Genomic DNA, 13,923 nt, shown 5'->3' with positions numbered 1-13,923 from the left:
CCTCTCCATAAGCCAAAACACATCCTTCTGGCTCATTTGCTCCAGTCATTCTGTTGACCTTTCCAAAGCTATTTGCTGCTCTCACTGTCATGCTTCTTGTTACAGTTAAGTAGTTTTAAAGAAACACACACACACAAAAAAACCAACAGCCATACACAAGAAACCCTGACATTATCAATCCTGGGTGCAGGATTTGGTTTATAACTTGCTACACAGCACTGCAAATGATTATTTACGTTTCTGACCCCTTCGTTTGGTATAAACTTGATCAAGGGCACATGGATGTATCTTTGAATGTTAGAGCTTAACAAGATGCCTAGTGCACACTGGGTCTTAATAGCTTGGTAAGTGGGTGAATGAATGAACCATCACTGCTTTTTAAAAGATTTGCTTATTTGAAAGGTCAAGTTATAGAGAAGGCCGAGCAGTAAGAGAGAAACAGATCTTTCATCATCTGGCCCTCCCCAAATGGCTCCAAACAACCAGGGTTCAGCTGGTTTGGAGTCAGGAACCTTGAAAACTGTTCAGTGTCCCATATGGGTGACCAGGAACCAAGTACTTGGGACATGTTCCACTGCTTTTCTACATGCATTAGCAGAGAGCTGGATTGCAAAGCCTGGACTCCAACCAACACTAATATGGGAGTAGGTAGCAGGTTAACTCTGTGTACCACAGTGCCAGTCCACCCCTTTCTTACATTTGAGTGCAGTAGGTTCATTCTGAGCATAAGGTTTGCAAATTCTTCTGTTCTATATAATTGGGTTGTGGCTGTTTGCCTTCTTGGGATGTTTCAGATGCTGATAGGCGAGGCCACTGTGTTGTGGAATGTGGTTTCTGAGTCTTTTCTTTATCCTTGTGCAGGTGGGGAAGTGGAAAGACAAATCCCTGCAAATGAAGTACTACGTGTGGCCCCGGATGTGTCCAGAGACTGAAGAGCAGGAGGATGACCACCTGAGTATTGTGACTCTGGAGGAAGCACCATTTGTCATTGTAGAGAGCGTGGACCCTCTGAGCGGAACCTGCATGAGGAACACCGTCCCCTGCCAAAAGCGTATCATCTCTGAGTACGGCAGCTTCTCTGATGACTCTGAGTGACAGGGACAGGCTCATGTGTGATGCAGTGTCAGCCTGAGGTCTGAGGCATGCAATGAGTTGCACACCGTCCGATTTTCTAGTTATCATTGACTCCTGCCAATGTTGTGCTCTGGTGTCTGGGTACATCCTGGGAGAATGGATGCTGGCCAAGTTAACACCCCTTTGGCCTTGCCCGGCCTCAACCACTAGGGTCTCTAGTTTATGGGAGATATAAATTTACTTTTGCTGTCCAACTGTTTTTTGGTGCCAGCATGGTCTGAAAGTTTTGAGAGTTAAAACCATCTTTTGTAATAGGTAACACTAATCTCTACTGTGAGGAGTCAGGATAATGAATCAGTTGGGTTAGGATGGGAAATGCCTGAAAGGCAGACTGGGGAGCCAGGCAGGTGCTGGTTATTTTTCTGTCCTCGGATTCAAGTGCTGGTTCAAAGGGAGAGTTCGGCATGTGAAAATGAATCCAATAGAACCCTTAGGATATGCTCCCTTTCCTGACGTACATTAGGCTTCAAAGACACGTTTAAATTTTTCACAAAGCAAAGCTCAGTGCGATGAGATAATGAAAATATTGTAGTTCTGGAGTCTGATTTATTTCTTCTTTCACATTTCTTACAATCTGCACTGAGCTGTGCAGGGTGGGGGTGCTTTGGGGTTTGATATAGAAGGACAAAGAATAATATATTGCCTCTGATATGAAGCCTTATTTTTGCTTTGTTTGTTTCTTTAACTGGCTAGGAACAAAACAGATGAGGAGCCAGGCTATATCAAAAAGTGCTGCAAGGGGTTCTGCATCGATATCCTTAAGAAAATTTCCAAATCTGTGAAGTTCACTTATGACCTTTACCTGGTAACCAACGGCAAACATGGCAAGAAAATCAATGGAACCTGGAATGGTATGATCGGAGAGGTGAGTGTCAGGAATGAAGGGCTGTTTCCATTGTTGATTTATTTTGTTTACTTTGGATGTGGTATAAATGCTCCTGAACTTGTGAATGGTATGTGTGGTGCCCCCTTGCTAGGTCCTGGTGACCCCTTGCCTTCCTGAACGGTCTAACTGGAGCCTTGCACCTTTCTCTGCAGGTGGTCATGAAGCGGGCCTACATGGCGGTAGGATCACTCACCATCAATGAAGAACGCTCAGAGGTGGTCGATTTCTCTGTGCCCTTCATAGAGACTGGCATCAGTGTCATGGTGTCACGCAGCAATGGGACCGTGTCACCTTCTGCCTTCTTAGGTGAATGAAGTTTTTCAGGGTTGGGGAGGGAAGATGGAAAGAAAGACCACTCCTTTCTTTTTAGTTGGGTGTTGGTCTGTGAGGAGTTCAACTTAACTGGTAACTTCATTCTGGGGCTTCACAATCAGTGATCCTCCAACATGAAACCGAAAGAACAGAGAGATCAGAAGCTACGATGCCCTGTAAGAGCACAGTGGTGGACTGCTAATCAGAGGCCTTATTCGCATTGCTAAGTCATCATTTGACCTTGAGAAACTTTGCTCCAGTGAGGGACTCTGTTTCTACCTCTGCAACAGACATTTCAGCCAGTTAATTTCTGAGGCTGTTCCCTACTATAATAATTTCTGATTGTGGATATCATCGAAATACTTAGTTTTAATTGTCTTCAAGAAGTGAGCTCAGTGCTACCAAAAACAAGTTTCTGTTTCCACATGAAGTTTCTGAGGCTTTGGCAGACAGACCAGATCTGATACTTCCTCCCACTCTACCCCATACTTCTCCAGACACGTCTCTGCTTCCCCACCCTCCAGCATCAGATGGATGTCAGAAGCCTGAGATTGTGATATAAGTGAATAAAGCCACAATTTCAATTAGACTAGGTCTTTTGTGATCTCATAGCCCATATTTTTGCAGGGTGTATACAGCAAGGATTTAGAAAATAAAATGTCACCTTGAAAACAGAACATTGGGCCAGGCGACCAGAAGCCTAGTTTGATCTTCAATAGGATATGAGCCTATAGTATTAATGGATGAACAATCTAAGAGACAGAACCATGTATTAAATAGGGATATTAGAATAGGTAGTAACTAATATTTATTAAGCTCTATCCACAGAGAATTAATTAATACATTACAAAGTAAGATTATAGGTTCTATAGAATTTCTCTGTAAAGTATCTGAATTTTGTAGTTGATCTTCTTAAACAAATTTTGGCCCTGCCAGTTTTAGGTGGAATGTGATTAGATCGCATATATGATATGTATCCTGCTTTCTAGTTGCTGTATGTATCTTTTTTTCCTTTACAATTGTAATTAGAACCTTAAGAGATACAAATAGAATAGACATTCGGCTTCTGACAATATAACATAGACTTCTGAATGGAACAGCCAATGGCATATAGATAGTGTGCTGGAATGTTCTAGAAATGCCAGGCAGGGCATGTGTGTTTGGTGGAGGAGCAGCTGATTAGTTACAGAGATGAGAGAAGCCAACTGATGGATCAGGCCTTATTATAAACTTTTTGGTTTTGTTCATCTATTAACACTATTACATTCCCTTTTTTTTATGGTTTAGCAAACTGAATCTTAGACAGCTGAGCCACTTTCCAACAGTCTCAGCTAGTAACTGGTAGATCCAGAATTAGACTCTGGCTTAAGCCTGTGTTCTAATACTGGTGATATCACATCAGAATCCAATCACTAACCTGGGAGCTAGTGCCCGGGGTGGAGACAGTGGTGCAGCATAAAGCCATGGGACAAGGAAAACTTTGTGTCCGAATCTTAGTTTACTACTTTGTGAAACGGGAAATGTGACCCATCTTGCACTTTTAAAAAGCTCATACTCCTATGCAGTAGCTGATGACAGTACGTCCTAAACTGCAGAGACCAATGCAGACATTTACTGAATTTGGTAAACAGAAAGTTACTCTAGAAGGAGATCATGGTGATGAAGTTTATAATTCAGTTATTCTTCATTCTGAAACAGAAGTACAATCAGGGTGGGACAGCGAGCAGTCAAGGGTAAGGGAGTATCCACAATGCTGCACGGAAGTTTTGAAATGGACCTTCTACCCTTCCATCTCTGGCTGCCAATGAAAGGTTTTGTGATTCATAGTGGGCATATTCATCTCTAGGGACCTATTTAGATAGATGAGGTGGCCAGGCTTCTATAAATCGTTTGAAATTACAATAGTAAACTCAATTTTGGAATAAAAAAATATATTTTCTAATTTTCAGCCATTTTCCCCATTTTCAGTGTCATCTTTATTAATGATTTGGAAGATAGAGCAAACAGCATATTAATTCACTTAGTTATGAGTTTACAATGTGATGTGACAGCTAAAAAGGCCAGAGCTATTTTGAGACACAATTGAGGGAGCATTGTATCATGGGACACAATAGCAATTGTCCCTTTTTTAGGCCTTCAGAGACAGAGAGCTGTGGGATATAGTGTTCAGCTTCTGGACATCTCCAAGACAGAAACTGAGTTCAACTGGAAAGCTTTCATCAAAAGTGAATGAAGATATTAAATAAAGCATGTAGAGAGCATTTTTGTCATTTTGCCTGGTCTTGTCCCATCAGCCCTGGCATTTTGTAACAGGGCATAGATTAGAATTGTTTTTTGAGTTAAAATTTATTCACATTTCCTTGTCTCCTGTTACATTCCCACAGTTTAAAATAGTGATATTCAATGTGTGTGTGTGTATATATATATATATATATATATATATATATATATATAATTTTTTCTCTTATGCTAGTAATAGCTAATGAAATATACAGTATCAAAGTGAGTTAGAAAAGCAAATTTAGACCAGGAAGTTTTAGAAGTGATGCAAAGGGGACAAGGGAACTGGCTATTCATCAAATGATCACTGAACCAATTTGATTCTGAAATGGTGGCAAAGTCTGTTGAGAATGCATTTGGCTGAGAAGCTCAAACACCCTAGAAGGGCGTTTCTAGGGCTCCACTATGTGATGCGGTGATAGAGATGAGAATGGACACCAAGTCAATCCAGTGTGACTCACTTATTCTGTATCTAGGACTTCCAAGTGAACTATTTACTGGAAAAGCACATATTGATCCATAAGTGGCAGAAACTCTCTGTAAACTCAAAAGATCCATGGACATGAGTCAGTGGGTGGGGGGAGAGAATGAGAAGGAAAGAAGGAAAAAATGGGAGAGAAGGAAGAAAAGTGAGGGATGGAAGAAAGAAAGAAGGAAGGTGTGAGGGGAGAGGGAGAGAAGGAGGGGGAGAAAGACAGAGAGAAGGATCCTTGAAACAGGAAGTGGAGTTACCCAGGCAACACACTTCCTTCTTGCTAACTCAGGCCCTAGCACAATGAGGCATGTGGTGTATTTGTAATTTACCACCCCACCCCCAAATGCATGTTTACCTGATCAAGTGAATAGATGAATTAATGAGTCTGTCTGTTCTCTGTTTTAACACTGTCCTTTTTTCTCCCCAGAGCCATTCAGTGCTGACGTGTGGGTCATGATGTTTGTGATGCTGCTAATCGTCTCGGCCGTGGCTGTCTTTGTCTTTGAGTACTTCAGCCCTGTGGGTTATAACAGGTGCCTCGCTGATGGCAGAGGTAAGGCCAGCTGGAACTGCTCCATGTCTGCCCTTTCTCTGATTCCAAATCTGCACCCCTCGTGTAATACCTGCATTCTTTCTAACTTCTCTAGTTCTGAAAAGAAAGCCTCAGCTTTCTGGGTAATCAGCTTGGTGACTTGTTAGAAATATCCAAGATGTTTGAATATGCATATGCCTTCCTGTTTATGACCGGCTCAAAGCCAAGTTCGACTCGTTGATAAATGACAGGAAGGATGAATAGGGGCTATGGGCAGCCTGAACATGTTGAGGAAACAATTTTGATAACCTTAGGCTATAGGAAAAGTGTTGGAACAGATATGACTAACAAGTTATATTATATACATATATTAAGAATAAGGGAAAATAATGTTCCCTAGGCTATTTGCAAGTGGTTGGGACTAATAGAGTTCCCTCACTGCATGAGGGTCATTTCTGAGGTGTAAGATTTCTAGAATGTACACTCAGGCTATGAAATACATTGGTGGGGAGAGCAGTTCCAGCCCACAGCCACCCTTGAGGAGTGGTCCAGTTCCCTGGGTAGGAATGTGCAGAGATATAAGGGCTGTCCATTCATTGTTTGAGGAGCTTATGACCCTTTTTAAAAGCTTACCATGTTTTGCACGGGACCAGTGGGATCCCTGTGAAGAACTCGTCCAAAACTTAGGATTAAGAAAGTTTTTCTTTTTTTTAACCAAGGCCAGTATCCTGTATATCCAGTATCAGACTTCAAGTCCCATCTTTAATTCTGCTTCAAATCCAGCTTCCTACTAATACACCAGGGAAGGCAGCAGATAATGGCCCAAGCTCCTGTTATTCATGTGGGAGACTTGGAGTCTGTTATGGGTCCCTGATGATTGGGGACATCTGAGGGTTGAACTAGCTGGTAGACAATCTTTGTCTATTATACTCTGCCTTTCAAATAAGAAGCCTTTAAAAATAGTTTTTAAAGGGAAGTAGTTTACCTTCTATGAATTGTCCTTGAATTGTAAGTAATTGTACTAGTAAGTAGGAAGGATTCTTACCCTGCCTATGCATAGGAATTACCTATGGGACACTTGGAAGACAATGATTCTTGAATTTCATGTTCTGATTCACCAAATTTAGAATGGAGACTGGCTTCAACATAGTGGTTCTCCAGCCTGGTAGTGCATAAGCTCACCATGCCCATTTAATAAGAATATCAAAGTGGAGCACCACGCAGCAGTATTTTGTAAACGTTCCCCAGGCCAGGTATAAACTGCCATTTCATCAGCAGGGTTCAGATGTAGACCTGTTTTTGCATCTAGTTTGTGTATTCTGGAGCAGAATTCTGTCTCCACAGCACGGTGACCTCTGTCCATACAGGTCATCTTGAAGCCATGCCATGTGTCTCAGCCTTAGGGCGTCACAAGAACATACACGCAGGCTGGCAATGTCAGAATTGAAGTCAGTGTGTTCTTCTACCTTACTCTGAAAAAGCTGGGTTCAAATCCCATTTCAAAAAGCTGAGAGCAAAGATTTTTGGTTCCTCACTTTACCAAAGGCTGTTATTTTTTTTTTCTTATGGTGCCACTTGAAACACCAAGTCGCTTTAGAGCATTTCACAATTTATAAACTATTGATTTATATTTTGCATGTTTTAAAACCTTTGATTTATAAACAACTTTTTGGGGACACATCTGCTGTGTGAAATGATGTCCACACGCACAGATGTGTGTGCACAGTTAGATATCGGGTCCAACATGTGTTAGTCCCTGACGATTTACTTGGCTGAGCAGATGCTGTCGGGATCACAGTTCACATCCTAAGACCCATGCGAAGATGTTGTAAAATCATGCAGGCAGATGTTCCTTTCCGCAGTGGAGGGGCTGCTTTATGGAGAACCAATGACAGACGTGCTTTTACCATGCAGACATAGCAGTGAGGGGACAATACATGCCCGTGAGGGACCAGAAGCCCTTGCACCACCCTGTGTGTCCAGAGTGGGTGGAGCGAGATAAAAGTCAAAACACAAGGGTATGACTTCCTTTCCCCCTGAGGGTTCTGATGTATTTTTTTTTTACTCAGAAGCTACAACTTGAGGAGACTGTTGAGGAAGTGCTGGTATTGGAGTTAAGTCAAGATCATCTTTGAAACATTGAGAATTAAGTGTTGGAAGCCAAAGAAAAGGCAGGAGAAGTTCATTCGGAGCCATCTAGCCTCTAGACTAGACTGAGAGGAGATTTATGACCATGGTGAAAAAAGTCTGCACATAATTCTTGCTGACATTTTTGGAAGCTGAAATGCTTTCTTGGTATTTACAAATATAAAACTTAGGAAAACCAAAATTAATGGCTTGATATTGACCATAGAAGGATAGTTGCTCTTTGCTTTTTAGTTTTTATGTGATCTTGAAGGTGTTGGACATGGGGACAGGAAGATCACTCATCCTGGGTCCCTACTGAGTCATGATTGTTAGACACACACACACACACACACACACACACACACACACACACACCATGCCTCTAGTTTTTCTCAACATCTCTCTTCTTCTTTTGTAAGAGAAACACAAGCTATTGAACTAGAAAGTCCTCTGTAAAAGACCAGGCTTAAGTGAATGAGTTCCTGCTTTGAGTAGGAACTTACCAGCTTCGTGTACTTGAACACTGAAATGGAACCAAAAATCCAATGATTCTGACTTAACTTTCTACCTTTGTCTTTTTGTCCTTCCAGAGCCAGGTGGCCCATCTTTCACCATTGGCAAAGCTATTTGGTTACTCTGGGGTCTGGTGTTCAACAACTCCGTCCCCGTGCAGAACCCGAAGGGGACCACCTCCAAGATCATGGTGTCAGTGTGGGCCTTCTTTGCTGTCATCTTCCTGGCCAGCTACACTGCCAACTTAGCTGCCTTCATGATCCAAGAGGAATATGTAGACCAGGTTTCTGGCTTAAGTGACAAAAAGGTAAGAGACCTGTGTACGACTTACTATCTTTTGCTCCATCTTGTTCTGAGCCATACTCAGAATCCTCACTTCTACTAGTTTTCTGTCTTGGAGACATGGAGTAGGAAATCAGTGTCCCACTGAAATAATAGGACTACTTGTTTACCTCCAGATCTGTGAAAGGTTGTCAACAAAATTACACCCTGGGCTGCAAATAAGGGACTTAGTGTGTTAGAAGTTTTCTGTGTATCTGGTTGTACATTTGGTTGGGTGGCTCTGTCAGCACTGAACTGCCCATTAGTTGGTTATTAGAGGGCTGCCCCTGTGTACCTACATGGAGAGGACTGGAGACATAAGACCCTGTTTTCTTCCCAGCGGTGTTTGACTGTGGGCTCTCCATTTGTTTTTCTGCACACTCATGTGTTCCTAAGACTGTGCCAGGAGGATTGTTCACATTGTTTTGCAAAGAGAAGTAACTGCCCTTGAAGTCAATGAGGCCCCCGTGTGCTGCTGATTGAATAGGTTGCTCTGGAGCCAATCACAGCCCTCCCCACAGGCTTGTGCAGTCAAGAGAAGGCAATCATTCTTTAGTCTCAGTCATTTGTGTAGGAGGATGCCGAAGCCCACTCTAAAGGCACGGGACTCTCTAGCTCTACCTGAAGCATCACGGTTTCTATCACAGCTCTGATGCCTGAAGTCATCATCACAAAAACAACCTAAGACTCGTGTTAAAGACTTCCTTCGAGGAGTGTCCAGTAGAGTTTAGGGCCAAAAGAATTTTGCAGACTTTTACTCACGACAGATGTCCCACTCTCTATTTAAGATTTAGAAAACAATTTCCCCCACCCCGGCCTGCACCTCCAGGATAAAGCCATGAGATAATGAGATATGGGCAAAGTGTCTTCAGACCCAAAACGGTTTTATCACATGGATTAGGTTTCCCCCATGTAAAACCCTAGACATGTAAGCATGTGGTTTGAGTAGATTCACCATTTGAATCTCTGTCTCACATATGCGTGTGCACACACCCACATTGCTACTTCATCAACATCCTTCAACATTTTGATCCTAACTAGATTTGAATTAGACACTTGCCATCACCCTGTGTTCAGCCATCACCACTGTGACTGCTGCCACCTTTTTGCGACCCCGGTGGTGGTAGGGCTAAGATTAACAACTTCCTCAGGAAGCAGAATGTAGATGTAGCCCCCCCCCCAGAGGTTTAGATGTTGCAGCAGTTAATAGGCATGCCCAAAACTAGTTTTTCAGAGATATGCCAGGCTATGCCTTCACACCAGGGGAAGGCAGAGGTATAGCAGTTTTTGCATCCACATAGAGTATGGCAGAGCTGATCTGTGTCACCTTCCATGGTGGAGAGACAGTGTCCTCATGCATGATGTAGCAGAATATAGTGAACTTTGTCACCAGGCACTAATATTGGCAGCTGGTGGGTAGACTGTAGTCCTTCCAGAGCCCTGGGCTCTTCATAGGGGAGCCACTGTACACATCACAATGTTTTCTTCAAGTGTCTCTGAAAATTTTTTTTGGAACTCTGTATGGGTCTTTCTCATACTATTGTGGGCTACCAAACACAAACTGAATGCATGTCTCCGTAGGAAGGAAATGTAGTTAGGATGGAGGAGAGTTGTTCAGCCTTCTGTGGTTTTGAAAGAACATAATCATTCTGTGCTGTAAGACAGACAGGGTATGAAGTTGCTCTCTACACCACATTACTTCTTTCAAGGACTTTTCATTATGCTTCAGATTTCCAGTCTTGCCAGCCAGGATTTGGGTTTTTGCCTCCCATACCCCAGTAATCCTCAAGTCCTCTTACTTCTCAGCCATGCTATTCTGTTGTACCCCTGGCTGTAGTGTTCTCATATCTTCACCCATCAAACTCCTAAAACCCCAAGACTCATAGTATAGTCACCTGACTGGTGGAGTTCTCCCTGACTCCCCTAGAGAGTTAACCCATCTTTCCTCAGTTGTGACAATCACTCATCTCTTTATTATAACACATGTCTTCCACATTTGATTGTAGTAGTCAGTGCCTGGCCATATCTCTGTGAGCTCTACAAAGTCAGGGACCACATTACAGTCAGTGTGAAGACAAAAAGTCTGCAGCACATTTCCTTAATAGCATCTTGCACAAACAGTGGAATCAGCATTATAGGCCAGAAAATTAACAAGACAGCAAGAATTTTCAACAGCTGTTTAATTTGAAAATGAGTATCGGATGCATTTCAAGAATTTCTCCAATGACAAAACAGTAAAGTGTATGCACTGGCCCAGAAAGTGTCGACATAATTTATACAAGTATAGAAAAATATGTAAGTAACTAATGATGTATAACAGCATGTCAGTATCAGAAACAGTTATGCAAATCAGAAGGAGCATTTTTAAAAAATATACTTGAAATGTCAAAATTCTTACTAGCTTTACTTCAAAAGACCAAAAAAGGTCTTGAGACAATGGAGATAATACATCAGGGGTAGCATGTGAATTTTCAGAAGTTGAGAGAGTGAAAGCATTCCAAATAGTAATGCTGAGGAAGTCAAAGAAGTTGTTTTGAATATTCTCTTTCACAATATAATTTAATTTTTATCAAGGAAATTAACATTTAAGTTGGAGAAGGGTTGCCAAACTCATTTTGACTATCACAGATGACGTGTCTTCCATACAACTCAAAAGATAAATATCTTGGAATGATGATGGAAAGATATTTGCAGACATTAGGTTTATAGCTCCTTAAAAATTCTCTCATTTTGACAGAAAAAAAAATCTCATTTATGTTAAGGTGCAAAGCCAGAATGTTCACAGTTAAATTTCCATGAAAATCCATTTTTGCGCCCCTTTTTACTGGATGACTTCCATCCTTTAGCAGCATATTAAAGTTGGAATTACTGCACTAACCTGCTGTTAAATAAGCATGTAAATAAGCATGCTCAGGTTCAGACGTGCAGCAGCCCTACTGTGCGTTCCAGCAGCCCTACTGTGCGTTCCAACAGTACACTCCGTGGAGGGTGTAAGGCAATCAGTGACATCAGTCTTTTCTTAAAAAGAGTTCACAGTGCTCATTAACAAGTTTAGTACCTGTTTCTCATTGGGTAGTCCACTAACCATAGTGTGGAGATTGGCCTGGAGAAGTAAAGGGACCTATTTCCCAAGCCATAGATGCATTGTGTACCATATGCATACACTGTTTATATGACCTCCCTAAAGGCCTGGCAAGTCCCATTCTACATACAAGAAGGACACGGAGAAGCTTAGTCACTATTTATTGTCAAGTAACAGAGTCAGTTGCTACTTCCTGTGTGCCTGAGTCTTAGCAACTTCCTACCAGGATATCTCCTTTGTTCTCAATCCCAGTTAAAGTTAGGCTGAAGCCACAGATTGGTATTAACGCTCCTACGTTTGCTTTCTCGCTTAAGTCCCTATCTTCTCATTACCAACTGTTTTAGTTACATTTAATGCAACCTTTCCCATCACATGATCACCTCTATTGCTACTAATAACAACTATTATTATCAGCAATCTAGCTCTACTAATATTTCAGCTATTGTTTTATCAGCTCTCACAAGCCATACAGAATACCATGAATTGCAGTGCATTCATTATAGGGATTCCCTTCCATAATTGTGCTTGTTGATACCTTTATTTGGAGACATGAGGCAACTGAAATGTAGAGAGATGAAGTAGTTTGACCCTGTAATGTTCCTGACTGTCTGTGGACCCTAAACAATGTTCTGTGTTGAATCGACCCTGGTGATTTTTCTAGTAAATCGTTTTTTCTTCCCACCTTCCCTTCTGTTATCAAGGCTGAACAAGTTAGATCCCTTTCTGGTACTAAAAGTAGCAATCTAACTAATTGAGCTATAATAATTAGATGGTATCCCAAGATTTGCACTTTATCTAATAAGTCTTTTAGAAGCATCACTTTAAACAGAATCATGGTAATTTCTAGCACTTAGGCAAGCTAATGGCTTTCAAATTGTCTTTAGTCTGAGCACAGAATAACCCTGTAAAGCTACTGTAGGTATCAGGACAGTGAAGGGTCAGTGTTGCGGGAGGGTGGTGGCGGTCAGTGGAGTTTGGGGTCACAGGGACAGAAATCTGTAGGGAGGAGAAAGCTACTGGCATCATGAGAGAGTGAAAGGCTGGTGTCTGCTTCAAGGCATATCTCACCTCATCCCACTTCACACATTCCTACCACCGCTGGAAGCATACACGAATCATACTGTGTAATTCTCTCCCTCAAATAGACACAGAAGTAGGGAAATGGTCAGGGAATAGGAACATTTCTGCTGAAGACCACTTGGATATTTACAACATGATTTACAGGTCTTCAAATAAATTAAGAATTAGCCTGCCCTCAGTGCCTTGGCAAGGCCACATCAAATGATTTCACAGGCTTTATATGGCCTGTGAGCTCAGACATTGCCCATTCCTGCTGAGGAAGTTTGTATGAGTGCTGAACAGTATAGAAGTCTTTACATATTGAATGATGGCATGGCCCTTTGCCTGCCATGTGGGAAACAACCTCAGATTGGCCATGTAACACTAATTGAGGATCTTTCTGGATAGTGATTTGTCTGGGTCCCTAAGAAGCCCCCACATGGTCACTTTTTTTTGTCTTTTGGGAGTATAGGCAAGTGCTGTGTTTAAATGTCCCCTCCTGAACTCACATTGAAACCTGTCATTGTAATATGACTAAGAGACAGAATCTTAGAGAAATGGAACCTTGAAGAAACTTGTTTTTTTCAGAGCTCTTAAGGTGCCCTCAAAGTATGGGATGAAGATTGCTATCATAGGAATGGGCTAGTTATCTTGGAAATGAAATCTTGCTTCCTCAGCTACTACTGCCTCCGTCCTCTTTCTCTGTCTCACTAACTCCCCCATCACACAGGGTCTCTTCAATGTTAGGATGCAACCCCTTGGCTTTGGTAGACACTGCTATGATGTTCCTGGGCTTTCAGCTTGTACATACACGTTTACTTTATTCATAAATTGCCCAGTCTGTGGTATTCTGTTATAACAACATAGGACAGACAAACACAGCAGGGTATGACTTTGAAAATAATCTACAAACAAGTAAGTAAATATGCTTTCCTGAATAAAACCAGTCTGTTGAGGGGCATATTTATGCCACAACTCCCTTGAAATGTGTGAATGATATTTGGGCAGGGGTGAAGAACCGGGGCTGTGCTTTTCACAAGACAAATGTATTTTCCTTGCCCTATTAACTTCAGGCAGAAAGCCAGCAGAAGACAGCTAAGCTTGAGCCTGATCTGTCACACCCTGGTCCTGGCCCAGGCCATCTTGGTCAGAATATGGAATGCTGGGCTAAAATTAGCATACTAGGGAAAGCAGCAGGCATG

At 42.0% G+C, this 13,923-nt stretch overlaps 1 protein-coding gene across 1 annotated transcript in view; it reads left to right on the top strand.

Annotated features, from left to right (window-relative positions):
* Positions 1-13,923, top strand: part of GRIN2B (glutamate ionotropic receptor NMDA type subunit 2B) — a 416,455-nt gene that overhangs the window by 366,972 nt on the left and 35,560 nt on the right. Inside the window, exons 5-9 of the mRNA XM_040968253.1 lie at positions 862-1,064; positions 1,828-1,999; positions 2,173-2,326; positions 5,515-5,640; positions 8,337-8,566. Coding sequence (XP_040824187.1) covers positions 862-1,064; positions 1,828-1,999; positions 2,173-2,326; positions 5,515-5,640; positions 8,337-8,566 — 885 coding nt within the window. The remainder of the gene's footprint in view (positions 1-861; positions 1,065-1,827; positions 2,000-2,172; positions 2,327-5,514; positions 5,641-8,336; positions 8,567-13,923) is intronic.

Source organism: Ochotona curzoniae, unplaced genomic scaffold (genome assembly GCF_017591425.1).
Source record: "Ochotona curzoniae isolate NIBS_2020 unplaced genomic scaffold, NIBS_Ocur_1.0 contig_1482, whole genome shotgun sequence".
Classification (NCBI taxonomy): Eukaryota; Metazoa; Chordata; class Mammalia; order Lagomorpha; family Ochotonidae; genus Ochotona; species Ochotona curzoniae.
Note: the sequence above shows the minus strand (reverse complement) of the source record. Positions and strands in the feature narration are given on the sequence as shown.